At 38.9% G+C, this 25,940-nt stretch overlaps 1 protein-coding gene across 2 annotated transcripts in view; it reads right to left on the minus strand.

Moving 5' to 3' along the window:
• Ap4e1 (adaptor related protein complex 4 subunit epsilon 1) overlaps nucleotides 1-25,940 on the minus strand; it is a 119,298-nt gene that overhangs the window by 17,999 nt on the left and 75,359 nt on the right. For both annotated transcript variants that reach the window (XM_045157350.1, XM_045157351.1), the window contains 3 exons: nucleotides 19,230-19,532; nucleotides 16,628-16,742; nucleotides 2,315-2,435 (listed from right to left, as the gene is read on the minus strand). In XM_045157350.1, the coding sequence (XP_045013285.1) occupies nucleotides 2,315-2,435; nucleotides 16,628-16,742; nucleotides 19,230-19,532 (539 nt within the window). The remainder of the gene's footprint in view (nucleotides 1-2,314; nucleotides 2,436-16,627; nucleotides 16,743-19,229; nucleotides 19,533-25,940) is intronic.

Raw genomic sequence — 25,940 nt, forward strand, 5'->3', positions numbered from 1 at the left:
CCGCCCTAATTTTAATTATTTTTTCTTGTCTACTACTTTTGGATTTGATTCTTGGTTTTCAAGGTCTTGAGATATATCAGTAAATTATTCATTTGTGTCCTAATATAAAGAACATTCCATAGGCTAAGAAGAATGTGTTTTCTGTAGTACTTGGGTAAAATGTTCTGAAAATGTCTGCTGGGTCCATTTGAACAGTGATGTCATTTAACTCCAATGTCCCTAGATTATTTTGTTTGGATGATTCATCAACTGTTAAGAGTGAGGTACTGAAATCATCCACTATGTTTATGTGTCTTTATATCTAGTAGTATTTATTTTGTGAAATTGGTTCACCTGGGCTCAGTGCATAAATGTTTAGAATGGTAATGTTCTCTTGATGTGTTCTCTTGATGGATGTTTCCTTAATCAGTATGAAATGACCTCCTTGAGCTCTTCTGACTATTTTTTTTTTTTTTTTGTAGTAAAACAAGAGAATTTATTTGGAAAGTAGGATATAAAAGGTGTGATTCTAACATTGATTCAGATTATTAAAATTAGAAAAAGTTATAAACTACAGTGAAGGCAGGGATTCTGAAGATGGCTACAAACAAGAGAACCCACATTTCTTTCATGCAGATAAGCACTAAGGAAAAGCACATGGGAATGTGTACAGAAGAGGCCACAACAAATACCCGGAAAATTTATATAAGAAACTGTACATAAATGGAAAAATAAATTAGGTCATTTACAAGAAATGTTTTACAGGTTATAATAGGCCATAACTTAGTTTATTATGCATAGAGCTTCTGACTAGTTTTGAAATCTATGTTGTCAGATATTAGAATAGTGTCACTTGTTTATTGGAGCAGTTTGGAGCTCGTTCCCAGGCACTGTTTCTGGGTTCCCTGCTGGGTGGCCAAATATGGCCCCAGGAGCAGCAGTTGCCAGGGCCCTTTCTGTAAGATTGTTAGTTACATAGCAGCTTCTGTACAAAGTTCCTTACATGAGCCCCTTATGTCCAGTCTGCTGGTGGTGGCGGTGGCAGCAACAATGACTGAAGTGATGGCAATGAGTGTCATTATGAGGGAAGTTTGCTGGGCCAATTTACAAGTGGACTATGGAGATGGGAGAGACAACTGGCCAGGAGGTATAATTTTTCCTAACTATTATCAGCCACTTGCAATCTACCCTCTTACCTGGAAGTCTTGGCTGACTTCTCAGTGACCTGCATAAAAACTGAATTCAAGTGTCATCCTTCAAAGGAGTTGAAATGCAGATTTTATCACATTTATACTTAAAACATTTTAATTCTTTTATTTATTTATTTTCTTAGTTTATTTATTGGCACTACTGGAGTATTGAACCTAGGGCCTCATGCAAACTAGACAAGCACTCTACCACTGAGCTATACCCCAGCCACTTGGCTCTTTATGATGAAGCTCACTGTCTAAAATAATAATAATAGTAATAAAATTTTCATTACTTTATCAGTATATAAGCCAAAGTAATTTAGGATGATTGCTAATTTTATTTAGTAATGATAATTACTAATGGCAGCAGCAATTACTGTGTACTTGGCTGTATTGTGCACTTTACATAGCCTCTTGTTATTTACTTCATTATGCTTCAGAAAGCAACTTAATTTTATTTCAAAAATGAAAATACACTTTAATGAAATTTGGTTACTGTATCAGCATTTTCTTAGTGTCCAGTTTCTTAGTGTAGCTTCTTCAGATGAAGTCAGTTCATTATCACTTGTCAATTTTCTAACAAGATGGTCATAAGAAATACTTAACAAAAGAGTGACACAAATACATAAATGAGGAATGTAGAATAATATGCTTAATACTTAATCTGGTACATAACTTTTGATATGCTTCTTAAAATTGTATAATATGTGGCAATAACACACACATTGTCATTGTATGTGAATTTTACAGCCATCGTAAGCTATCCTGGAAGGCAAGCTCTTAAAGCCCAAGGATATATTATATAGTATAAGGACACTGACAGCAATCAGTAGAAGCAACTGAAACAACTGCCCATACAGAGTGGGGCTGTTAGTGACCTTCTCAAACTACTAAATTGAAAACATTTTGCCAGGCTAGAGAGATGGCTTCCCCATTTAGGTGCTTGCCTACAGAGCCTAAGGACCGAGGTTTGATTCCTCAGTACCCATGTAATCCAGATATACAAGGTGGCACATGCATCTGGAGTTCATTTGCAGTGGCTTGAGGCCCTGATATGCACACACACTGACTCTCTTTCAAATAGATAAAATATTTTTTAAAAATATTGTGCCATAAATATGCCTCTACTTTTGAAGGAAACTTACTCTTTCAATCCTGTGTCAGCACTATTCCCAGATACATCAGAACCAAGAGAAATGCCAGCAGGAGACTGTCGTCCAGTGATACCAGAAGAAAATGAGAGTCCATATGGTTCAAAGTTGAGAACTGAAATTTTCAAACAGTTAAAATAGGTTCATATGTAAAAAAAAAAAAAACATAGTAGCAAAAAGACAATGTCTATTTACAACTGAAATGACTGAAGACGATAAGTCAGTGATATTTTCCAGAGGTTCTGGTCTGAGGGGTCATGAATGACATGCATCATAACAGTAAGGCAGCTACCATTTATCTGAGATTGCATATATACTAGAAAAACTATTTTCATTTTCATCTTTTTACTAATTTTAGAAGCTAGACAAAGAATTCAATTAGAAAAGACAGCTAAGCCAGGCTTACTAAAAAGCTATTACTATCAAGCAAAAAAAAAAAAAAGGAAAAAAAATAATGAAGTCTAAGTGAAGAGAGGGCCATACTTTGCTTAACTATTCCTATTCTTACCCCAAATCTAAATGAACTGATAGAGCCCTCAATGTGAAGTCTCCTGCACTGACAAAAAAAATAAGGTTCACTCAGTCATGTTCTAATTCTTTTAAATATGTTTAACCTAAATGAATCTAATCATAAAAATTCATATTATTGTGGCACAGCAGATGCCAAAATCCAATCCCCCTTTTTTTCTAAGTAGAACCTTCCATTCTCATAAAGGTACCATGGGCAGCCAAATGAGAAATTTCTAGACTCCTTGGCCAATGAATCTGTACACTTTCTGTGTAACATCTGAAATGAATACTCTAGGAAAGTAAATCTCTCTTCCTGCTGGTAGGATAGTTGCAATGAGGTTGCTGGTGTGCAAACAGCCATTTTGGATCATGAAGTGAAACAACAAAGAGGTCAGAAAATCACAAAAGAGGCTGAGTCTGGTATTGTTATAATTATGAAGCCATCCTCAACCCTGGGCTGTCTACTTCTTGACTTCTTCAAAGGGAAAGAGCAATAACCATCCACCTTGAATAAAGTCTCACACTGTGTGTGTGGATATGTGTGTGTGTGTGTGTGTGTGTGTGTGTATGTGTGTGTGTGTGTGTGTGTGTGTGTGTGTGTGTGTGTAAAATAACCTCATTAGCCAAACCTAATCCTAACTGGCAAATTTATTTTCTGGGATGATATAGACTATAAGAAAAAAAAAAATTTAGGGCTTAGCAATTAAGGTGTTTGCTTGTGATGCATAATAGCCTGGGTTTGATTCCCCCAATACCCATGTTAATGGTCACATGCATCTGGAAATTGTTTTGTAGTGGCTAGAGGCCCTGATGTGCTCATTCTCTTTCTCTCCTTCTCCCTCCCTCCCCTCATCTCCCCTTACAAACAAATAAACAATTTTTAAAGAAAAAAATTATTTTTAAATATTATGCCTGTGTGTATAGATGCAACTGCCATGAGAACACATTTGGAGGCAAGAAGAGGGCACTGGATATTGTCCTCTGCCATTCTTCCACTGCATTTCCTTGAGGTAGAGACTCTCACTGAACCTGGAGCTTCCAGTTTTTCAGTCAGACTGGGTGACCAGATAACCGCAATAATCCTCCTCTCTCCAACCCTTAGCACTGCAGTTGACTTTTTACATGTGTGCTGGGTTTGAGCTCAGATTCTCATGCTTGCACAGGAAGCATTTTTATCCACTGAGCCATCTCTCCAGGATTCCCCAAAAAAACCTTCTTAAATCATTTTTTAAAATCTTAGAAAAGGGCTGGAGAGATGGCTTAGCAGTTAAGCGCTTGCCTATGAAGCCTAAGGACCCTGGTTCGAGGCTCGATTCCCCAGGACCCACGTTAGCCAGATGCACAAGGGGGTGCACGCGTCTGGAGTTCATTTGCAGTGGCTGGAGACCCCGGCACACCCATTCTCACTCTCTCTCTCTCTCTCTCTCTCTCTCTCTCTCTCTCTCTCTCTCTATCTGCCTCTTTCTCTGTCTGTCACCCTCAAATAAATAAATAAAAATGAACAAAAATCTTAGAAAATATGAATGTCAACATCTGAAATTATTATCTACATTTTATAAATGACAGCACCTTGGCAGTGTTTGCTGCAAACTTACATCAGAGTACACCCATGGGGAATGACAAATTCAGAATAAAAACTCAGATATACTAGCTCCAGAACTGTATTACATTACACAGCCTGCTCTACAAGAGATAGCACCTAATGCAAAGAGTATGTAAGTGCAAGCTAGCTAAATGAATAAGAAACAAAAGGAATCCATGTGTAGGAAAGGTGGGAAGGGTTAATAACGAAGCATTCAGTTCTTCATGTAGGTCTTTTGTTACGTAGGTATGTGATCTGTTCTAGACCTTAATTTCTTCATCAGCAAGGTGAAAAGTTAGGAGTAGATCAATGGTTTCCTAATGCTGTTTCAAATGATCTAATAACAAGGATCAAGCAGACTTCACAGAAATTCCCAAGAGTCTCTTTGTACACATAGCTGAACTTTTAGAAATTCAGGTACAGAAGGTATATGAGTGGGGCTTCAAGTATGATTTCTTTTAAAGAAAACAAGCTTTGTGATTCTAATTCATAGTCATATTTGGAAACTACTTGTCTAAATCTCTTGAATGTCCTTTACAACTGGAATATATTTTCATTCTAAGCTTTTTGTTTGTTTGTTTGTTTTTTGAGGTAGGGTCTCACTTTAGTACAGACTGACCTGGAATTCACTCTATATTATCAGGGTGGCCTTGAACTCATGGTGATCCTACCTCTGCCTCTGTGCTGTGATTAAAGACATGCACCACACCTGTCTTTTCATTCTAAGATTTTTTTTTTAATTTTTTTTTATTATTATTTGAGAGCGACAGACACAGAGAGAAAGACAGATAGAGGGAGAGAGAGAGAATGGGCGCGCCAGGGCTTCCAGCCTCTGCAAACGAACTCCAGACGCGTGCGCCCCCTTGTGCATCTGGCTAACGTGGGACCTGGGGAACCGAGCCTCGAACCAGGGTCCTTGGGCTTCACAGGCAAGCGCTTAACCGCTAAGCCATCTCTCCAGCCCCCCTCATTCTAAGATTTTTAATCATCTAGATTAACTGGATGCAGGCAAGGACAGGAAATAGTTTAGCAATCGAGGTCCCTGCTTGGCTTGGGCTAGGTACACATGCCTCTCCTAACAATGCACCTAGCAACCTACAACCCTCATCTGTATGCAACTGCATGCACACTCCACTTTAAACAACGGAGCAAGTTAATTCTCCTTAGTACCCCTTGGAAACACTCTGTTTCTAGTCAAACATGCACCAGGGATTGGGAGACGGGGTGGGAGTGGGGGGGTATCTGGCTTAGATTGGTTTTGAGTGCATGCACAAACAAGTAAGGTAAACTGTGCCCTCTGAGTGAACTTTTAGAGAGAAAATCCTACTTACCATCCTTGTCCATGATTTATTCATATGAATCCCTCACTTACCTTACATATTATGATTAAAATCAGATATATCAAGGGAAAGGATACACACAGTAGAGAAAAGTTCACAATATGTCAAGCCTGACAATCAAAACAGAACCACCCAACTCACAGACCTCAGGAAAAGAAACAGCAAACAGTAACCTGCTGCTTTTGGGCTCCCTTTTACGTCATCCCCCACTCCTTTATACTTTTCTCTCTAATAAAAGGTCTTCCTGCTTTGCTACCTATATGCACTGCATCAATTCCTTGAACCTGGAAACATCAGATACAGACCACTGGTAACAAGCTTACCAACCACTACAGGTCTCTTGTTAATAAACTTTGACATCAGCATCTGGCCTCTCTCTGAATATTTCATTATAGTGCGAAGCTCAAGAAATATTTCTTGTGCTCTATTAAATATAGAAGAATTGGGGCTGGAGGGATGACTTAGTGGTTAAGGCATTTACCAGCAAAACGAAAGGACTCAGATTCAATTCCCCAGGACCCACATTAGCCAGATGCACAAGGTGGAGCATGCATCTGGAGTTCATTTGCAATGGCTGGAGGCCCTGTTCACCCATTCTCTCTCTGTGTCAAATAAATAAATAAATAAAAATAAAATACGTAAAAGAAAAAAAAAAAAGAATAGAAGAATTACATGTGGCACGCCCCTTTAATCCCAGCATTTGTGAGACAGAGGAAGAAGGATTGCCATGAGCTTGAGACCACCCTGAGAACACAAAATGAATTACAGGTCAGCCTGAGCTACAGTGAGACCCTACCTCAAAAAACAAACAGACAAACAAAAAGAATAGAAGAATTAAAAATAAAGAATAGAACAGAGTTCAAACAAAAGAAATTGAAAATGAAAGTAGAAAGACAAGAAGGGAACAGACTCTGAAGAGCGTACAGACAAAAGAATCAAAAGATTGCCATCCAAGGAAGGCCCAGAAAGGCTCAAGGGTAAAAATGAATTTCTTTCTCTTTCTTTCTTTCCTCCCTCCCTTCCTTTCTTTCTTTCCTTCCTTCTTTCTTTCTCTTTCTTTTGTTTTTGTTTCTGGTATTTAAAAAAAACTTATTTATTTGCAAGCAGAGAGAAAGAGAGAGAGAAAATATGAATGAACATGACAGGGCCTCCAGCTACTGCTAATGAACTCCAGATGTATATGCCACCATGTGCATCTTTCTTTTGTGAGTACTGGGGAATCAAACTTGGGTCCTTCTGCTTGGAAGGCAAATGACTTTACTACTAAGCCATCTCTCCAGCCCTGATTCTGATATTTTGAGGCAGGGTCTCATTCTGGCCCATGCTGCCCTTCAACTCACAGTAATAATCCTCCCACCTCAGCCTCCTGTGTACTGGGATTAAAGATGTGAGCCATCACATCCAGTTTTAGAAAATAATTTTCAAACCACATTATGTTTATTCTTTAGTGAACCCTGCCCTCAAGATTCACAGAGCCACAAAGTGGTAAGTGACTAAAAGGGCCATACATAATGAGGAGGTACACAGATGTGCATGTGGGGAGCAGAAAGAAGACTGCAAAGAGCAGGGGGAGGGGATGGCTGAAGGGCACTCACCAATTCGGAGAAGGTCAACAGTTGAAGAATGAGGGCAAAGGTCAATTCATGCACGGAGGAAAGTATGAGCTGGAAGCAGACAGGGTCTTTGGGGTAGGGAGTTACTGAACTAATAAAAATCTGTAATGATACTTTATAAACAAACTTGAGCATAAGTAATTTAGTATTAAACTATCTGTCCTTCATTATTTTAAAGGGCTAGATCATATGCAGACTCCTTTACTTCACTTGACATTGCAGCTCTTTCATATTTTGACTATTTGGCTATACTTCTCTGACCATTTTCTACAATTACTAATTTAAATTATTAAGTTAACTTCAGATATTTAATTATTGTGATTTTAATTTTATTTTTTACAGCTAACAACATCACTTTATAAAAGGCACTGCTCAGCAAGCAGAAAAATACACTGCTTTCCCCTGTAACTGGTGTTATTCAACACTGGAGTTATAATTTTTTTAAATAATGCTATATAAACTGGGCATGGTGGCACAAGCCTTTAATCCCAGTAGTTGGGAGGCTGAGATAGGAAGATCGCTGTGAGTTCGAGGCCACCCTGAGACTACACAGTGAATTCCAGGTCAGCCTGGGCTAGAGTGAGACCCTACCTCGAAAAACAAAAAAAATAGTAATAATGTTATAATATATATAATCTATACCAATTCCTAAATACTTTTCTCAAGTTGGAGCTGCTAATAAAGTTTGATATCCACAACTTCACCTATTTTTAATGTATAATTTTATTATTGACAAATTCTATACTTACAAACAATAAACCACAATAATTTCCTCCCCTCCCCCACTTTCCTCTTCACAATTCCACTCTCCATCATATCCCCTCCCTCTCTCCATTAGTCTCTCTTTTATTTTGATGTCCTTGTCTTTTTCTCCTATTATGAGGGCCTTGTACTTTTGACAACTCTTAGACTATTATAGCATTTCCTAAAGCTTACTTTTTACATTTTTTTTAATTTTATTTTTTTTAATTTTTTTTTTTAATTTTATTTTTTTTTTCAGACACAGAGAGAAAGACAGATAGAGGGAGAGAGAGAGAGAATGGGCGCGCCAGGGCTTCCAGCCTCTGCAAACGAACTCCAGATGCGTGCGCCCCCTTGTGCATCTGGCTAACGTGGGACCTGGGGAACCGAGCCTCGAACCGGGGTCCTTAGGCTTCACAGGCAAGCGCTTAACCGCTAAGCCATCTCTCCAGCCCATTTTTTTTAATTTTTATTTATTTATTTGAGAGTGACAGACACAGAGAGAAAGACAGGTAGAGGGAGAGAGAGAGAATGGGTGCGACAGGGCTTCCAGCCTCTGCAAACGAACTCCAGACGCGTGCGCCCCCTTGTGCATCTGGCTAACGTGGGACCTGGGGAACCGAGCCTCGAACCGGGGTCCTTAGGCTTCACAGACAAGTGCTTAACCGCTAAGCCATCTCTCCAGCCCACTTTTTACATTTTTTTTAAGTTTCATGCATGTGTACAATGTATTTTGATCATATTTACCCACCTTCTCTCACGTTTTTTGGTGTGTGTGTGTGTGTGTGTGTTTGGCAGAGTTTCACTCTAGCTCAGTCTGATCTGGAACTTAATCTGTAGTCCAGACTGGCCTTGCATCCACAGGAATTTTCCTACCTCAGCCTCCTAAACACCCAAAATAAAGGCAGAGCCACCATACTTGGCTTCCCTCTCCCTTCCTTGCTGAACTGCTTCTTCTTCCCAACTAGTTCTCCTCCTTTAATATATACTGTATATTTTCCTACCCAAGAGAACTATTAAATTTATATTTAACTACTTCTGTCTGCTTAGAAAACTCTCAAAGATCAGACTGTTACTTAAAGGACCCCAGAATTAACAACCTAAAGGCAGAAGATGCCTAATTCCCACTATTCTTTGTCTTATGGCCAGTCATAATTCTAAAATAAATATTTGATGTTATAATATAAGTATTTGAGAACTAGATTTAAGAGGCTAATTTGAGAGCTCATTATCATTACAATGATGAATCGATGGGGAAAATACAGTTGGCAAAGTACTAAAGCTATCTATAGATTTGTGTCTGCAATTTAATTAATTTTAAGGAAGGAAAGAGGCTGTGCTACCACATCCCATCAGTAATGGCAACTGATGGTCTCCAGACATTTGAAAATAATGAACTACAGCAATGAGCCATGTTTTGCTGTGGAACTGCAGATTTTTCACTCCATGCCCTAAATGTCATAGACCTTTATAAAAACTTTGGTTATAAAAAAAAGAAATGTTGGCCGGGCATGGTGGCGCACGCCTTTAATCCCACCACTTGGGAGGCAGATGTAGGAGGATCACTGTGAGTTCGAGGCCACCCTGAGACTACATAGTGAATTCCAGGTCAGCCTGGGCTAGAGTGAGACCCTACCTCAAAAAACCGAAGGAAAAAAAAAGAAATGTGGGCTGGAGAGATGGCTTAGCAGTTAAGCGCTTGCCTGTGAAGCCAAAGGACCGCAGTTCGAGGCTCGATTCCCCAGGACCCACGTTAGCCAGATGCACAAGGGGGCGCTCGCATCTGGTGTTCATTTGCAGTGGCTGGAGGCCCTGGTGTGCCCATTCTCTCTCTCTCTCTATCTGCCTTTCTCTCTGTGTCTGTCACTCTCAAATAAATAAAATAAAAAATGAACAAAAACTTAAAAAAAAGAAATGTAGTTATAGCTGTATTATGCAATTATAATTCAAAAGAAAGAATGGAAGCTAGGCATGGTGGTGCATGCCTTTAATCCCAGCACTCAAGAGGCAGAGGTAGGTAGACTGCCATGAGTTCAAGGCCACCCTGAGACTATACAACAAATTCCAGGTTAGCCTGGGCTAGAGTGAGACCCTTCCTTGAAAAACCAAAAAAGAAAAGAAAAAACAGAAAGAATGTAGAAAATCAGAACCTTTGAATACTTCATAGGAATGTAAAACTGATACAACTACTATGGAAAATAGCATGGAAATTCCTGAGAAAAGCTAAGAGCAAAACTACTATACTACCATATGATCCAACAGTCAACTTCCATTTATTCATCCAAAAGAAATGAATTCAGACTCTTGAGAAATATCAGCATTTCCATGTTCACTGCAGCACTATTTACAGCAGCCAAGATGTGTACAAGCTATGATCTGCAAACTGATGAATGAATAAAAAGGATGATATGTACATAGACAGCAGTACTATTCAGTCTTTTAAATGAAGGAAATACTGCAATGTGTGACAACACAGGTAAACTTGAGGAGAGTATGCTCTAAGTAAAATAAATCAGTCACAAAAGATAGATACTGTAAGATTTCAGTAATGTATAGGGTATTTAAAGTAGTAAAATTCATAGAATGGAAAAAGGGATGGTGGTAGGAGGAAATGGGAGTTACTCGTTATTAAGCAGAAAGTTGACGTCAAACAAAAGTATGTATTAGGGGGCCAAAGAGATGGCTCAGCAGTTAAAGACACTTGCCTGCAGAGCCTAACAACCCAGGTTCGATCACCTAGTATCCACATATGCTGGATTCACAAAGTGGTGCATGCATCTGGAGTGCGTCTGCAGTGGCTACAGGCTCTGGCATGCTCATATTCTGTCTCTCTCTGCTTGCAAATAAATAAATAAGTATTTTTAAAAGATTTTTTTAAGCAAGCATTAGAGATCTCTTGTACAACACTGTATCTATGAGATAACAATGTGTATTTTCATTGTTAAAGGGTAGACCTCATGCTATGTGTTCCTAATAACAGACCCCAACATTTAAAGGTGCTTACAGACTGTGAAGATTGCTCAGTGATTAAAGGTACTTGCTTATAAAACTGCGTGGTTTGGTTTCAATTCCCTAGTATACATATAAAGCCAGATGCACAAAGTGGCACATTCATCTGTAGTTCTTTTACAGTGTCAAGTGCCCATTTATTGCCCTGTCCTTGCTTGCAAGTCAATCAATAAATGTGCTTACTTGCATTCTGCTGACATATGTTCAATTTTCCAACACCCGCATAAAGCCAGCTGCAAAGTGCCATGCCTACAGTAATGGGAAGTATACATGCAGTGGCCAAAACAAAGAAGGCAAGAGAGAACAAACACCAAATTGTCCTCTGACCTCTACAAACATGCCATGACATGTTCAGTGACACACATACAAACACACATCTGCATATTCACACAACACTTACATAAAGAATAAGTATATAAAGAATAAAAATATTAAAAGTTTTAACATAGCAAATATTTCTGTAACAAAATAATATTAATCCTATTATTAGTATTTATAATATTTTGGTCTCATTTTAGGATCAATAGTTCAACTGTATTCATAACTATACATGCCTAGCACATAGCATAGAAGATATGTATAAAAAACCCATTTGACTGATAAAAAATAAAAAGAAAGTTTTCAGCAGGGAACTTCTCAGTACAGAAAGTATATGCTGTTGTCCTTTTAGTCATAAGTGTCATTTTGATGCACAATCAATCAATCCAAATGAATCAATGATGTTCTCTTTACCAAAATTGTAACAGAAGAATCTCCCTATAGGACTATATTTCATGTATGTATGCATGTATGGCATATTTGTATACAGTTGTGTGTGCCTCATGCACACATGAGAAAAGTCCAGAGTAAGGTGTTTGGTGTCCTCCTCTATCACTCTTCCACTTAACTTCCTTGAGACTGGGTCTTGCCCTGAACTTGGCTGTTTGTCAGTTAAACTCGCTGACCAGTCGCCCAGTGGTCTTCCTATTTCTGTCACCATCAGCACTGAGGTATGCAGGTATATGTGGCCATGCATAGCTTTTTACATGGTGCTGGGGATCAAATTCAGGTCCTCATGTAGATGCAGGCAGTGCTTTAACTCTGAGCTTTGTCCTCAGCTCCCAAGCTGTTTTTTAAAGTGTAAAGTTATTCTTTTCTTTCTTGGATATTTCTAACTTCATTAATCAGATATTGTGTTGGAAAAACATTCTAACAGACTTAACAAATACTAGATTGATCACAGTGAAGATATAAATCATTATTCCATAACAGCCAAGGTTGTTCACCTATAAACTGAAGTTCCCAGGAAGCAGACACACCTATAGCAACCTTTCTACAAGGCTGTCTGACGGGTCAGAATTTCAGTGATTGTGGGCTACTGGAACGCTGCAGGCCCAGCGCTAAAAATCTTGGGCTAACTTAGTCCCTTTAATAGCCACTTATCACCTTCTCTGTGTGAGACCTAACATACTGTGACTATTAGGTAAATCCTTTGGGATGTATACTCAATAGACGCAACTTCCACCAACCCAAAAGCTAAGAGTGTCGTGAGATAGCATCTGTGACCTATGGCAGAAATCTCCTTGGTTGGCTATAACTTGCCTAGTTGATGTTTCCACCAATGTATTTGAAGGGTGTTGTGATTTATGACTTTGTTCTGTTACCACTAAAAAGTTCATAAAATTGTTACCATGAGGAAACATGAAATTTAGTAACCATGTCCCTTGGTCATGGTCAATCATATTTGACCCTAAAATAAACTCATTCCCTTTAAGGTGAGAGCTGTGTTTTTCCAGTATAATTTTTGTTGCCAACATGGGGCCCCCAAACAATTCACTTTTCACTAAAGAAATCACCCACATCAGTGCTGGTACCAGCACAGGACAACTCCATGGCCTGCAGTCTGTCACCTCTTTGGGGGAATATGGTGAGTCCTTCTTGGGTGAGCTTTTTTTTTTTTAATATATAATGTTTTTTCATTTATTTATTTATTTTAGAGTGAGAGAAAAAGACACAGAGAGAGTGAATATGGGTGTGCCAGGGGCTCCTGTCACTGCCAAAGAACTCCAGATGTGTGCAACACTTTGTGCATCTGGCTTTATCTGAGTACTGGGGAACTGAACTCAGGACATCAGCCTTTGCAAACAAGTGTTGTTAATTGCTAAGCCATCGTTCCAGCCCTTAGTGAGCTTTTTGCAGGTTTTTCTAGGACCTTTCCTCATTTTATTCTTATTTATTAATTTTTTTTAATTTTTGTTGTTTTTTTTTTATTTGAGAGTGACAGAGAAAGCGGCAGAGACAGAGAGAGACATAGAGAGAGAATGGGCATGCCAGGGCTCCAGCCACTGCAAACAAACTCCAGATGCATGTGCCCCCTTGTGCATCTGGCTAACATGGGTCCTGGGGAATCGAGCCTTGAACCAGGGTCCTTAGGCTTCACAGGCAAGTGCTTAACCACTAAGCCATCTCTCCAGCCCCCTTTCCTCATTTCAGTCAATGGGCCACTAATACAATCTGAGTGGGTTTTGTTTTTGTTTTTTTGTTTTTTGTTTAGGGTTCTGATTTTTTGATACTTTGTTTTGTAACTTTTCAAAGTGTTTGTTTGGTCTAAGGTATCTATTTTGTTGGTTTACTTTGAAAGCATTTTTGTTTCTGATAGTACAGTTTGGTAATTTGCTAGCAATCAGCTTTTTGTACTCCTATTACTGCAATATCTAAATCAAATTTGGAGAAAATATAGGGAAGAAAATTGCCATTTTGTACTGCTGGTATATGTATGTCTCTCTCTCTTTGTCTATCCCAGGCATGGTGGCACATACCTTTAATCCCAGAATTCAGGAGGCAGGGGTAGGAGGATTGCTGTGAATTTGAGGCCAGCCTTAGACTACATAGTGAATTTTAGGTCAGCCTGGGCTAGGGGGACACCCAACTTCCAAAATCAACAACAAAGGCAAAACAAAACAACACTTTGAGAAAAAAAAAAAAAGATAAATTAGGGCTGGAGAGATGGATTAGCGGTTAAGCGCTTGCCCGGTTCGAGGCTCAGTTCCCTAGGACCCACATTAGCCAGATGCACAAGGGGGCGCACGCGTCTGGAGTTCGTTTGCAGAGGCTGGAAGCCCTGGCGCGCCCATTCTCTCTCCCTCCCTCTATTTGTCTTTCTCTCTGTGTCTGTCGCTCTCAAATAAATAAATAAATTTTTTTTTATAAAAGATAAATTAGTTAATTTAAAAATTAATGAGCTCTCAGTGGTTAAGGTGCTTTCCTGGAAAGCCTAATGACCAGGGTTCAATTCCTCGGTACCCACCTAAAGCCAGATACAAAAAGTGGCGAATGTGTCTGGAGTTAGTCTGTAGCACCTAGAGGCCCTGGCACGTCTATTCTGTCTGTCATTTTCTCTTTCTCTTTTTCTTTCTCTCTCTGCTTGCAAATAAGTAAATAAATATTAAAAAATTAATGAGCTCTAAAAACTGGATCTAAGGTAAAAACAAGTTAAAATTAAATTTAAAAATGGGGCTGGGAAGTAGCTTAGTGGTTAAGTGCTTGCTGTCCAAGCATGAGGACCTGAATTCTGATCCCAGTAGCACATAAAAATGCTGGGGATGGGAGTGCATGCCTGTAAACCCAGCACTGGAGAGGAGGAGACAACAGAATTCCTGGGTTCCCTGACTAGATAATCAGTGAGCTCTATGTTCAGTAAGAGACCCTGTCTAAGTAAACTGACCTTTGGCCTCCACACATGTGCGCGCGCGCACACACACACACACACACACATGTTCAAAGTCATGCAAAGACACACTACATGCATGATATACCATACACACACACACACACATATTTACAAAAAATAAAGTAAAAAATAGTGAGATTTTTGAGATTATGTTATAACTAGAGATAAATTCTCATCCCCCATTCTCCTGTGTCCTGCTCTGATTTTGCCCCTTTCTTCCTAACTTCCTAACAGAACAAGTGCCTGTATCAAAGATGAAAATTGATACAGCCAGTCTCAGGATTAAACATAAAGGGAAAAGAGATCCCATCCCAGGGCTGGGGGTGAAACTCAGTTGGTAGAGTGCTTGCCTGACAAGAATGAAGCCTTGAGTTCATTCTCCATTCCACACCTGCTCTTTGACCTTGGGAGCTAAAGGTGGTCTCCAATCTCCTAATCTCTTAATAGAAAGGATTTATGGATAAGGTGCCTGATACTAAGGCATTGGGTGGAGTGGGAGTCAGACACAGAGGGATTAACATACATACATACATACATACATATATATATATATATATATATATATATATATATATATACACACACACACACACACACACACACACACATATTAAGGTTTTTGTTGTTATTTTTATTTATTTATTTGAAAGCGACAGAGAGAAAAAGAGGCAGAGAGACAGAAAGAGAGAGATGGGTGTGCCAGGGCCTCCAGCCACTGCAAACGAACTCCAGACTCGTGCGCTCCTTTGTGCATCTGGCTAATGTGGGTCCTGGGGAATGGAGCCTCTAACTGGGGTCCTTTGGCTTCACAGGCAAGCGCTTAACTGCTAAGCCATCTCTACAGTCTGCATACTATACATTTTTTAATTCTTATTTATTTGAGAGAGAGAGAAAAGTGGAGAGAGAGAGAGAGAGAGAGAGAGAGAGAGAGAGAGAGAGAGAAAGGGTGAGCCAGGCCCTTCAGCTGCTGCAAATGAATTCCAGACACATGCACCACCTTGGCGCATCTGGCTTACATGGGTCCTAGGGAACCGAACCTGATTCCTTTGGCTTTGTAGGCAAGCTCCTTAATCACTAAACCATCTCTCCAGCCCTCCCATGCTATATTAATAAAAATTTCACTATAGTAAACTCAGTGGAAAAAAGAATTTGGGGTAGCCTGTGTACCCAAGCCATGGTTACTCATATTTGGCTCTAGAATAAACTATATTTTATCCCCGTTTGAGGTGAGAAATGTGTTTTTCTGTGATCACCTCAAACCTTTCCACAGATATACTCACACTTCATCCTCAAGTTCCTTCAAAATTTTCAAGATGGTGAACATAGCACTCACATATATGGAGCTCTGGGAATACTTTAAGGCTAAGTCATTTTCTCTGAGTATCTACAAACACAGTCAGAGTAACCAAACCCAAAGCAGATTTAACAACAGTCATAATATCAACTGCATAAAAGGTATCTGTCCAGATGTCCAGAGCAGGATGTGGTGGTGCATCATCCCAGCGTTTGTTTTTGGTTTTTCGAGGTAGGTCTTACTCTAGCTCAAGCTGACCTGGAATTCACTATGAAGTCTCAGGGTGGCCTCGAACTCATGGCGATTCTCCTACCTCTGCCTCCCAAGTGCTGGGATTAAAGGTGTGTGCCACCACGCCCAGCCTCATCCCAGCAGTTTGAAGGCTGAGGAGAAAGGACCTTGATTTCAATATCAGCCTAGGTGACATAGTGACATGTTAGCTAAACCAACCAACTAACCAACAACAACAAAAATAAACAACTGAACTTTGTAAGGCAATGAAAAATTACCTTTTTCCTGAGAAAGCTTTTCTTCCTGGCGCTGGTGGTGAGGTTTGTATGGTGCTGCCCCTTGACTGAGTCCTTCAGCCACAAAACCATCCAGAAATGATAAGGAAGCATCTACCTGTATTATAGGGGAAAAAAAGCAAAAATTCTGAATTACAAATTTACTTTCAAGACTACATTGTACATTCCTATAAATAACTTTAGCCCATATATCTTTTAAAATTTTAAATTAAAAACAGGTGTTTCAGTTCTAAACATATCCACTAACTTTAGCTTTCTGAAACATAATCAATAACCTAATCATCCATGTAAGAGCCAAACCACACAAATTATTTGCAGTCATTATTAATTCACTGCATCCAGAACAGATGTTAGGGCATCCTATCAGGTGATATGATTGATTAACACAAAAGAGCACACAATTTCTATCCTTAGGAAACCTACAACTTACCAGAAGAGATACACACTACAAGTTAGAATGATTGCATTGATATTCTGCTACTAAGAAACTAACATAAAAGTGCTGGCAGTGTGGAGCTTTCTGGGTGCTCCAGGGGAGATCCATTACTAGCTCTTTCAGCTTCTACCAATGCTTACATCCCTTTTTTCAAAAAAATATATTTTACTCATTTATTTATTTGAAAGAGAGAGAGAGAGAGAGAGAGAGAGAGAGAGAGAGAGAGAGAGAGAGAGAATGGGCACCACAGGGCCTTCAGCCACTGCAAACGAACTCCAGATGCATGCACCCCCTTGTGCATCTAGCTTATATGGGTAGGCCTAACCTTAACTGCTAAGCCATCTCTCCAGTCCCTCAAGAAAATATTTTAAGGCTTAGAAGCTAAAGTGCTTGCCTATGAAGCATAACAACCCAGGTTCTATTCCCCAGTACCCATATAAGCCAGATGCACAAGGTGGTGCATGTGTCTGGAGTTTGTTTGCAGTGGCTGAAGGCCCTGAAATGCTCATTCTCATTCTCTCCACACCCCTCTGTGTGTGTGTGTGTATGCATTGATATATCTGCCTTGTTCTCTCTCAAATAATTAATTAAAAAATATATCTTATTTATTTGCAAGAAGAGAAAGACCAAGGGAGAGAATTGGCACACCAAGGCCTCTTGCCACTGTAACTGAACTCCAGATGCATGCATCACTTTGTGAATCTGACTTTACATGGGGACTGGGTAATCAAACCCGGACCATCCAGCTTTGCAATCTAATGCCTTTCACCACTGAGGCATCTCTCCAGCCCCCACATCATTATAATACTTCCGTTCTACCTTCTCTCTGATCATTATAATTATATCACAATGCAATATGTATATGCCCCTCATAGGCCCAGGTGTTTGAATACTTAATCCTCAGCTGATAGTCGTAATATGGAACTTTTAACAAGTAGTGCCATGCTGGAGGAAGTGTATCATTGGGGAAGGGCCTTATGGGCTTATTTTAGCCTGGCCCCACTTGTCCTCTCTGTTTCCTCCTTGCTGATGTGACACATAAATCTGACTTCTTGCTCTTGCCATGCACTTCCCACCAGGATGCACTCTACCCTCTGGAATTGTAAATCAAATAAATACTTTTCCTTTCATGAGCTACTTCTGGTTGGGTGTTTTGCCCCAGCAATAAGAAAGTCCTGATAAAATCTTTGGTCTAAATGTTTAACTTCATTATACCAACATTTCAACACAGTAACACATACATAATTTCCAAGGATTGTGGCACTAACAGCTTTAGAAGACATATATTCAGTCTTCTGTAGTGTCTTTAACTAACCTATTCCCTCATATCCAAATATGTTTTTATACAAATCCATAAAAAGTTATTAATTTTAGTAGGAATAGAAAAGAATTACTAAATGAAAAGATGAAGAAAAGGGAAGAGAAAAGAGAAGAGGTAAGACAAGAAAGAAAAAAAATGATATATTCATGACAACAGAGACAACCTCAATAACCACAGAGCTGATTCTCCTGATTTAGCCAAGTGTATGTCAACCTACTTGAACCCAGGTTCAATTCCTCAGTTCCCACATAAAACCAGATGCACAAAGTGGCACATGTATTTGGAGTTTGTTTGTACTAGCAGGAGGCCCTGGTGCACCCATTCTCTTTATCTGTCTCTCCTCTTTCTGCACTTGCAAATCAATAAATAAGTAAATTTTAAATGTACTATAAGATATAAATATCTATGCCACAGTTTCCCCAGAACATATACTGATATTCCTATTTAAAATCAGCACTAGCCGGGTGTGGTGGCGCATGCCTTTAATCCCAGCACTTGGGAGGCAGAGGTAGGAGGATCACCGTAAGTTCGAGGCCACCCTGAAACTACATAGTGAATTCCAGGTCAGCCTGGGCTAGAGTGAGACCCTACCTTGAAAAACAAACAAACAAACAAAAAACCAAACAAACAAACAAACAAAAAAAACAAACAAAATCAGTACTAAATAAGTTTTAAATATTCTCTCCTACTAATGAAATAAAACTACAAATTTCATCTTATGTGCTACAAACATTGCATTTTGATATATCCCTAATATATCACAAATGCAATAATTACTCTGCCTTTCGACAATACAATTTTTATCAAAGACAGTACAGATATCTTACCACCATATCTTCCGAACTCTTGTCAACTGGAAACAAGGTCTTCATAAGTTCTACATTCTCATGCAGCTGTTTTAATTCAAATGCATGCTGTCTCATACAAGTATCCAAAGATACAGTAAAGTCCTGGATTAATCTCTCAATTATATCAGATGCATATGCTTGGGGTGTCAACTTGATCACAGCAGCAATTAACCAGGCTTTTGTTTCTGAAGAAATGGAGTCACTCATAAGTAACTTGTAGAGCCTGGTTACAACCTCCTCGGGAGTTTCTTTATCTAAAAGGTAAGAATACTCTCCCAACACCTGTGAGTAAAAAAAAAGAGATGGTATATACATAAAGCTCAAGGTATACAGTACACTGTACTCAGAAGCCACCTGCTGTAGTGAAATTTCATGGTGAAAATAGTATTAAAAAACACTTGTAAGCCAGGCATGGTGGTGCATGTCTTTAATCCCAGCATTTGGGAGGCAGAGGTAGGAGGATCACCGTGAGTTTGAGGTCACCCTGAGACTACATAGTGAACTCCAGGGCCAGCCTGGACTAGAGTGAAACCCTACCTTGAAAAACTAAACACACAAACAAACGAACAAACTTGTAGATTATACCAAAACTATACCAAAAATGTATACTCAATAGGTTTTCTACATCTTTGTTATTGACAATTATAAAGTAAAATACTTTCATAGGTTAGTTGTTTTCTGAACTTCCAGAGTTAGAAAAACACTTCATCTCTCAGTAAGAACTTAAACAAGTGGATTTAGCATACTAATATGCACAAAAATACATTTTTCTAGTATTTCATAAAGTACACACTTCTATTCTCTATCAGATATTCTAATTTAATGCAACTACAGAGAAGACAAAAGTACTCAATTTGGATAAGCAATAGCTGATTCTGATGCAGATAGTCCACAGAACAGACTTTGAGGAACAATGACATGCTACACATACTTTTACTTTTAAACTCTTTTAAACTTACTCAAGTGACATATAATTCTATTAGTATAAGAATCATTTTAGACTTCTGGTTAAGATGGCAGCGTAGGTAACATGCCAAAGCAGCCTAGGGAGGAAAAAGCCAAAAAAACCCAGCAAAATACACACTTTTACTAAAAAGTGAGGTGTATAGGAAATTGCAGCAGAGAAGTAGGAGAGATCCAGAGCATCCAGAGCCTGCACGGGCCAGCAGAAGCTGCTACGGTGGGGTGGGTCTGTGCACCAGACCGTGGCGGTGCTGGGCTTGAGCAGCAAGAAAAGCCAAGCAAGGGGATTTTCCACTCACACCGGAGCTCTCCACAAACTCAAGAAATGTGAAAAGAGAATGGCAGTGAACAACGGAGGAGCAGATCACAAGGTAGAAGAACATGTGGAACAGCAGGCTAACTAGAGCAGCATGGGCTCCTTCCCCGCCCTCACCGCCAGTGCCCAGCCCTTGGGAACAGAGCAGTGGTCCAGGGACCTGGCTACGCCCACTTGAGCTGACAGAGCACCAAAGAGGGACCCAATCAAGAGCGCAGCTGAGACCAAAATCATCCCAAAAGGTAACTGGGATTACACCAGGTCAGTACCCACCTAATAAACCTGGTATATATGCCTGAACCAGAAGTGCTAATTGCACCTTCCATATCAGGATAAATTATATGTTAAATCAGATGGATGGTCAAATTTGCCATTCTTAAATAAGCTGCATTTTGGGCTTGTTATTTGTTACTTCTTGAATTATAGTGGCTTTGTTTACTCTTCTGTTATATATTAGAGAAAGGTCTTACATAGTCACAAGCTGACTTGGAACCCTCTACAGACCAGAAATCTTAACTGCCTTGTTGTCAGGATTAAGGGAGTGGGTGAGGCACCACACACCCTAAGGGACAGACAGAGGACCTGGTGGTCATAATACCTACTCTTGGATAAATATTCTGTCCTGTTTTTCACTGAAAGTGTACATGGTATAGTTAAATTTTAGAATCTACCTGTATTTTGTTCTACTTAGCCTACTTGTATACTCTCATAACAGGCACACCCAATACCTAGAGTCACTTTTGTAGATACTCTGAGAGTCTTCAGAGCCACACGTAGCACCTGAAGCTCCTACCCTGAAGATATATAACATCAGATTGATTGATACATCTCATAATACCCAGATAACTGGAAAATCCAATCATTAAATAATCCAAGATGCAAAAATATATACATTATAACACAAGAAACACCAAAGATCAAGACAATATAAATCCACCAAAAAGTATTAATGCATCAGAAATGACCTCCAGTGAGAACGAGTTAGAGGAAATGCCTGAGAAAGATTTCAAAAGAATGATTATAAATGTGTTCAAAGAACTCAAAGAAGAAATCAAAGGAAGCAAAGAAGACACAGGACACCAATTTAATGAGATAAAGAGGTCAATACAAGACATAAATAAGGAAATAGAAATAATAAAGAAAAACCAGTTAGAATTACTAGCAATAAAGAACACAGTTAATGAAATTTTTAAAAAAATGTAGAAAATCTCACCAGTAGAATGGATGAAGGAGAGGACAGAATATCTAAGCTAGAAGACCAGGTGGCAGATCTAATATAGTCCAACAAAGAGAAAGACAAACTTATAGAAAAGTATGAGTGGGAATTTCAAGATATTTGGGACACTATGAAAAGATCAAATATAAGAATTCAGGGCATAGTAGAAGGAGAATTATTTCACTCCAAAGGCATAGTTGGTGTCTTCAACAAAATCATAGAAGATTACAGCAGATTACTCAACACAAACTTTAAAAGCCAGAAGGGAGTGGAGTGATCTATTCCAAGTCCTGAAAAATAACAACTGTCAACCAAGGTTACTTTATCCTGCAGAGCTATCCATCCAAATAGATGAGAAATAAGGATATTCCACAATAAAAGGAGGTGAAAGGACTATTTGAAGACAAAACCAGCTCTACAAAAAATACTTGGAAGAATCATTTTATAAACATAATTCAGGGATAGATCTTTCCTAAGTGACATTTATTGGATATTTTCCTATCTTTGGTAGTGTCAGCAAAAAAAAAAAGAAAGAAAGAAAGACGGTCATATAGGCAATAGAAAAGATATAGCTATAAACAATAAAAGTAGGAAAAAGAGAAAGAATTAGCCAGGTAGAGTACTTCATACCTATACTCACAATATTTGGGAGGCTGAGGCAGGAGGATTACCATGACTTCTAGACCAGCAAGAGCTACACAGTGAGATCTAAGCCAGCCAGGGATACAGTATAAGAACACATCTCATCACCTTTAAAAGAAGAGATATAAAGCTAAGCAAATTAAACCTTTTTATAGAACAAGAACTAGAGCTGGGCATGATGTCAAATGCCTGTGGGATCTAACTAACTGGAAGGTTGAGAGGGAAGGACTGTGTGAGCCCAAGAGTTTGAGGCGAATCTAAACAACATAGTGAAGATCTGTTAAAAAATTTTTTTAAAAAAGTACTTGGCATGGTGGTACATGCCTATAATCTCAACACATGAAAAACTGATGCAGGAGAATCATAAGTTCAAAGCCAGCCTGGGCTACAAAGCAAGAGTTTGTTCCCACCCACCTAAAAAAAATAAAACCAGTATAATTTTTAAAAGGTTATAAAAAAAACCTAAACATCAACAAATTTAAAAGAACTGATATCACACATATCTTCAGTGCAATCAAACAAGATAATGGGAAATTTCCCAAACACTAGAAACTAAATGACATTCTTCCAATAGACCAGGAGTCAAAGATGAAATCTGAAGGTAAATTTAAAACTATACTGAACTGAATAGAAATTCAATTAATAAATTTTTCTTTATGAAAACTTAAATCTGACAAATACCTTTAATCCCAGCACTTGGGAGGCTGAGACAAAAGGATATCCAGCATTAGGCCATACTGGGTAACACAGCCAAAACACTGTCTCAAAAAATCAAAAACTAAACAAACAAACATAAAACAAAACAAAAACTCACCATTCATAATATAGAAAGTTCCAAGAAACAAATCTCCATGTCTGTATAGTTTCACTAGAAAAACATACCAAATTATTAAGGAAGAATTAGCAGAAATCATGTTCAAATTCTTCCAATAAATAGGAGAGAAAACAACTCAACTTTTTTTTCTTTTGCAGCACTGGGGATCAAACACAGGGCTTCACACATAGTGGACAAGTATTCTACCTCTCCAGCCTACTTATTTCATGAAACCAGTATCACCTTAATATCAAAACCAGATAAAGAAAAAAGAAAACTACAGATACTATGTAACAATATATACCTTACACCTTACAATCATAGATGCAAATCTCAAGGAATCTTTAAAATAAAAAACAAACTGGATCCCTGGTGGAAATGGATCCCACCAGGGAAGTATGTGAAAGACTCCAAGCACCCAGAGCAGCAGAAGCCATGGAGAGAGTCCTCATTATTAGAAACCCAAATCTAAAGTAGAACTCAGATGCCAGAGAGGAAATTGAATCACAGCAAACCACAGACACACGGTAGAAAACAAACTGGAATATGAAATCAAGAGATTTCCAGAACCCACTCTTCCCCCCTTTTCACCATTGGTAGGAGGAGCAAACGATCTGACTACAGGACAAGCTCAATATAAGCTGATCTCAGTTTGACTCTGCCAGCAGAAAACATCTTAGAAACACATGGACACAACTCCAGACCAGGAGCAAAACTCTACAGTTCAGAAATCTGCAAGGTTAATCACTAGCTTATCCTGCTACTGGGCCCAAGTAAGGAATGCATCTGCCCCCAAGAAGAAGGCACAAAATGAATGATGCAGCCTCCAAGTTGGAAGCACAGGTCCCAAGTAGTACACATTGCGGACACAGGAGCAGAGTGTGGTAAAGAAACCTGAAGCTTAGAGATTTTCAACATCTCTGCTGGCCATAGCTGGGTGGAGTTATACAGATCCCAGGAAGTTTGTAACAAAACTGGTACAGTACCCTGAAGAACAGAAATTAGGTAAACAGAGAGGGCAGACTCCCCAGCCAGGAAGAAGCACTAAGAACAAAATACCTTCTATTTCAATACATGGCTCAGTTGTATCTTTTTAATTTTAATTTTTAGTTTGATTTGATTTGATTTTTTTTGTTTTTAGTTTTTGTTTTGTTTTGTTTTTCATGGTAGGGTCTCACCACAGCCCAAGCTGACCTGGAACTCACTATGTAGTCTCAGGGTGATCTTGAACTCACAGTGATCCTCCTACCTCTGCCTCCCAAGTGCTGGGATTAAAGTTATTTTTTATATACATACATCTTTAATATTTTTATTTTATCATGTACACTTTTATACTTTAGGTGTTCACATGATAGACTGCAACTTGTATCTCATTGGCAAATTCTCTTATGCCTGTTCTTCTCTCTAAAGCTAACACACAATATTTTCTCTATTGCTTTTCATATCTCTAACTATACATATTCTCATTCTTACTCTACCCCTTCTTGCCTCTTTCACCATTCCACTTTTATTTCACTATTTAGATACTGATACCCTTAGCTTACACACACACACACAAACTTAGAAACTTTATTTTCTACGACCAGTGTCCGAGTGTCCCTGTCACCAAATCTTACAGGGGATACAAGAGCACAGTATCTTCTCCTGGGACTACTGCCAACCATCATATTTACTACTGTAGTCAGCTTTCCTCTGAACATAAATCTAAAAGGAGACAACCCACTAAGACTCACATAAGACAAAGCAAATAAAAACAGCAGAAAAGAGGAGAAAAAAACCCCTATAAAATAGAGGAACATACACTCGAACAAATGCACAAACCACAACAAACTCAAAAACCAAGAGACAGCATTCTACTATGATAACCCATACAGCCAAAAGCTTCTCTATACTGGAAAACAAATGTCAGAAAGATTTTATATCACATAAATGCTTTCAAGTAAAGTTGTAGGATAAAAACCCAACACACAAAAATCAGTAACTTTTATGTATAACAACAGCGAACTTGCTAACAAATAAATTTAATAGGGCTGGAGAGATGGCTTAGTGGTTAAGCGCTTGCCTGTGAAGCCTAAGGACCCCGGTTCGAGGCTCGGTTCCCCAGGTCCCACGTTAGCCAGATGCACAAGGGGGCGCACGCATCTGGAGTTCGTTTGCAGAGGCTGGAAGCCCTGGCACGCCCATTCTCTCTCTCTCCCTCTATCTGTCTTTCTCTCTGTGTCTGTCGCTCTCAAATAAATAAATAAATAAATAATTAAAAATAAATAAATAAATTTAATAACAACAACAAAAACATCCTATTCACAGTAACTTTCAAAAATAAGTAAAATATCTAGGAATAAACCTAACCAAGGAGGTGAAAGACATCTACAAGGAAAAAGTTGAAGACACAGGAAAAAAAACAAAGATAGGAAATAATGGAAAGACCCTCTATGCTCCTGGATTGGCAAACTAAATGGAATAAAGATGTCTATACTATAAAAAAAAGTAATCTAGCAGGGCATGGTGGCACACACCTTTAATTCCAGAACTCAGAAGGCAAAGGTAGGAGGAATGCCATGAATTCGAGGCCACCCTGAGACTACATAGTGAATTCCAGGTCAGCCTGGGCTAGAGTGAGACCCTCGCTTGAAAAACCAAAAAAAAAAAAAAAAAAAAAACAAGTGATCTAACTTCTGGGTAAAATGGCAGTATAGTAGCTACACCAAAGCAGCCTAAGATGAGAAATAAACATAAAAA

Source organism: Jaculus jaculus, chromosome 8 (assembly GCF_020740685.1).
Source record: "Jaculus jaculus isolate mJacJac1 chromosome 8, mJacJac1.mat.Y.cur, whole genome shotgun sequence".
NCBI lineage: Eukaryota > Metazoa > Chordata > Mammalia > Rodentia > Dipodidae > Jaculus > Jaculus jaculus.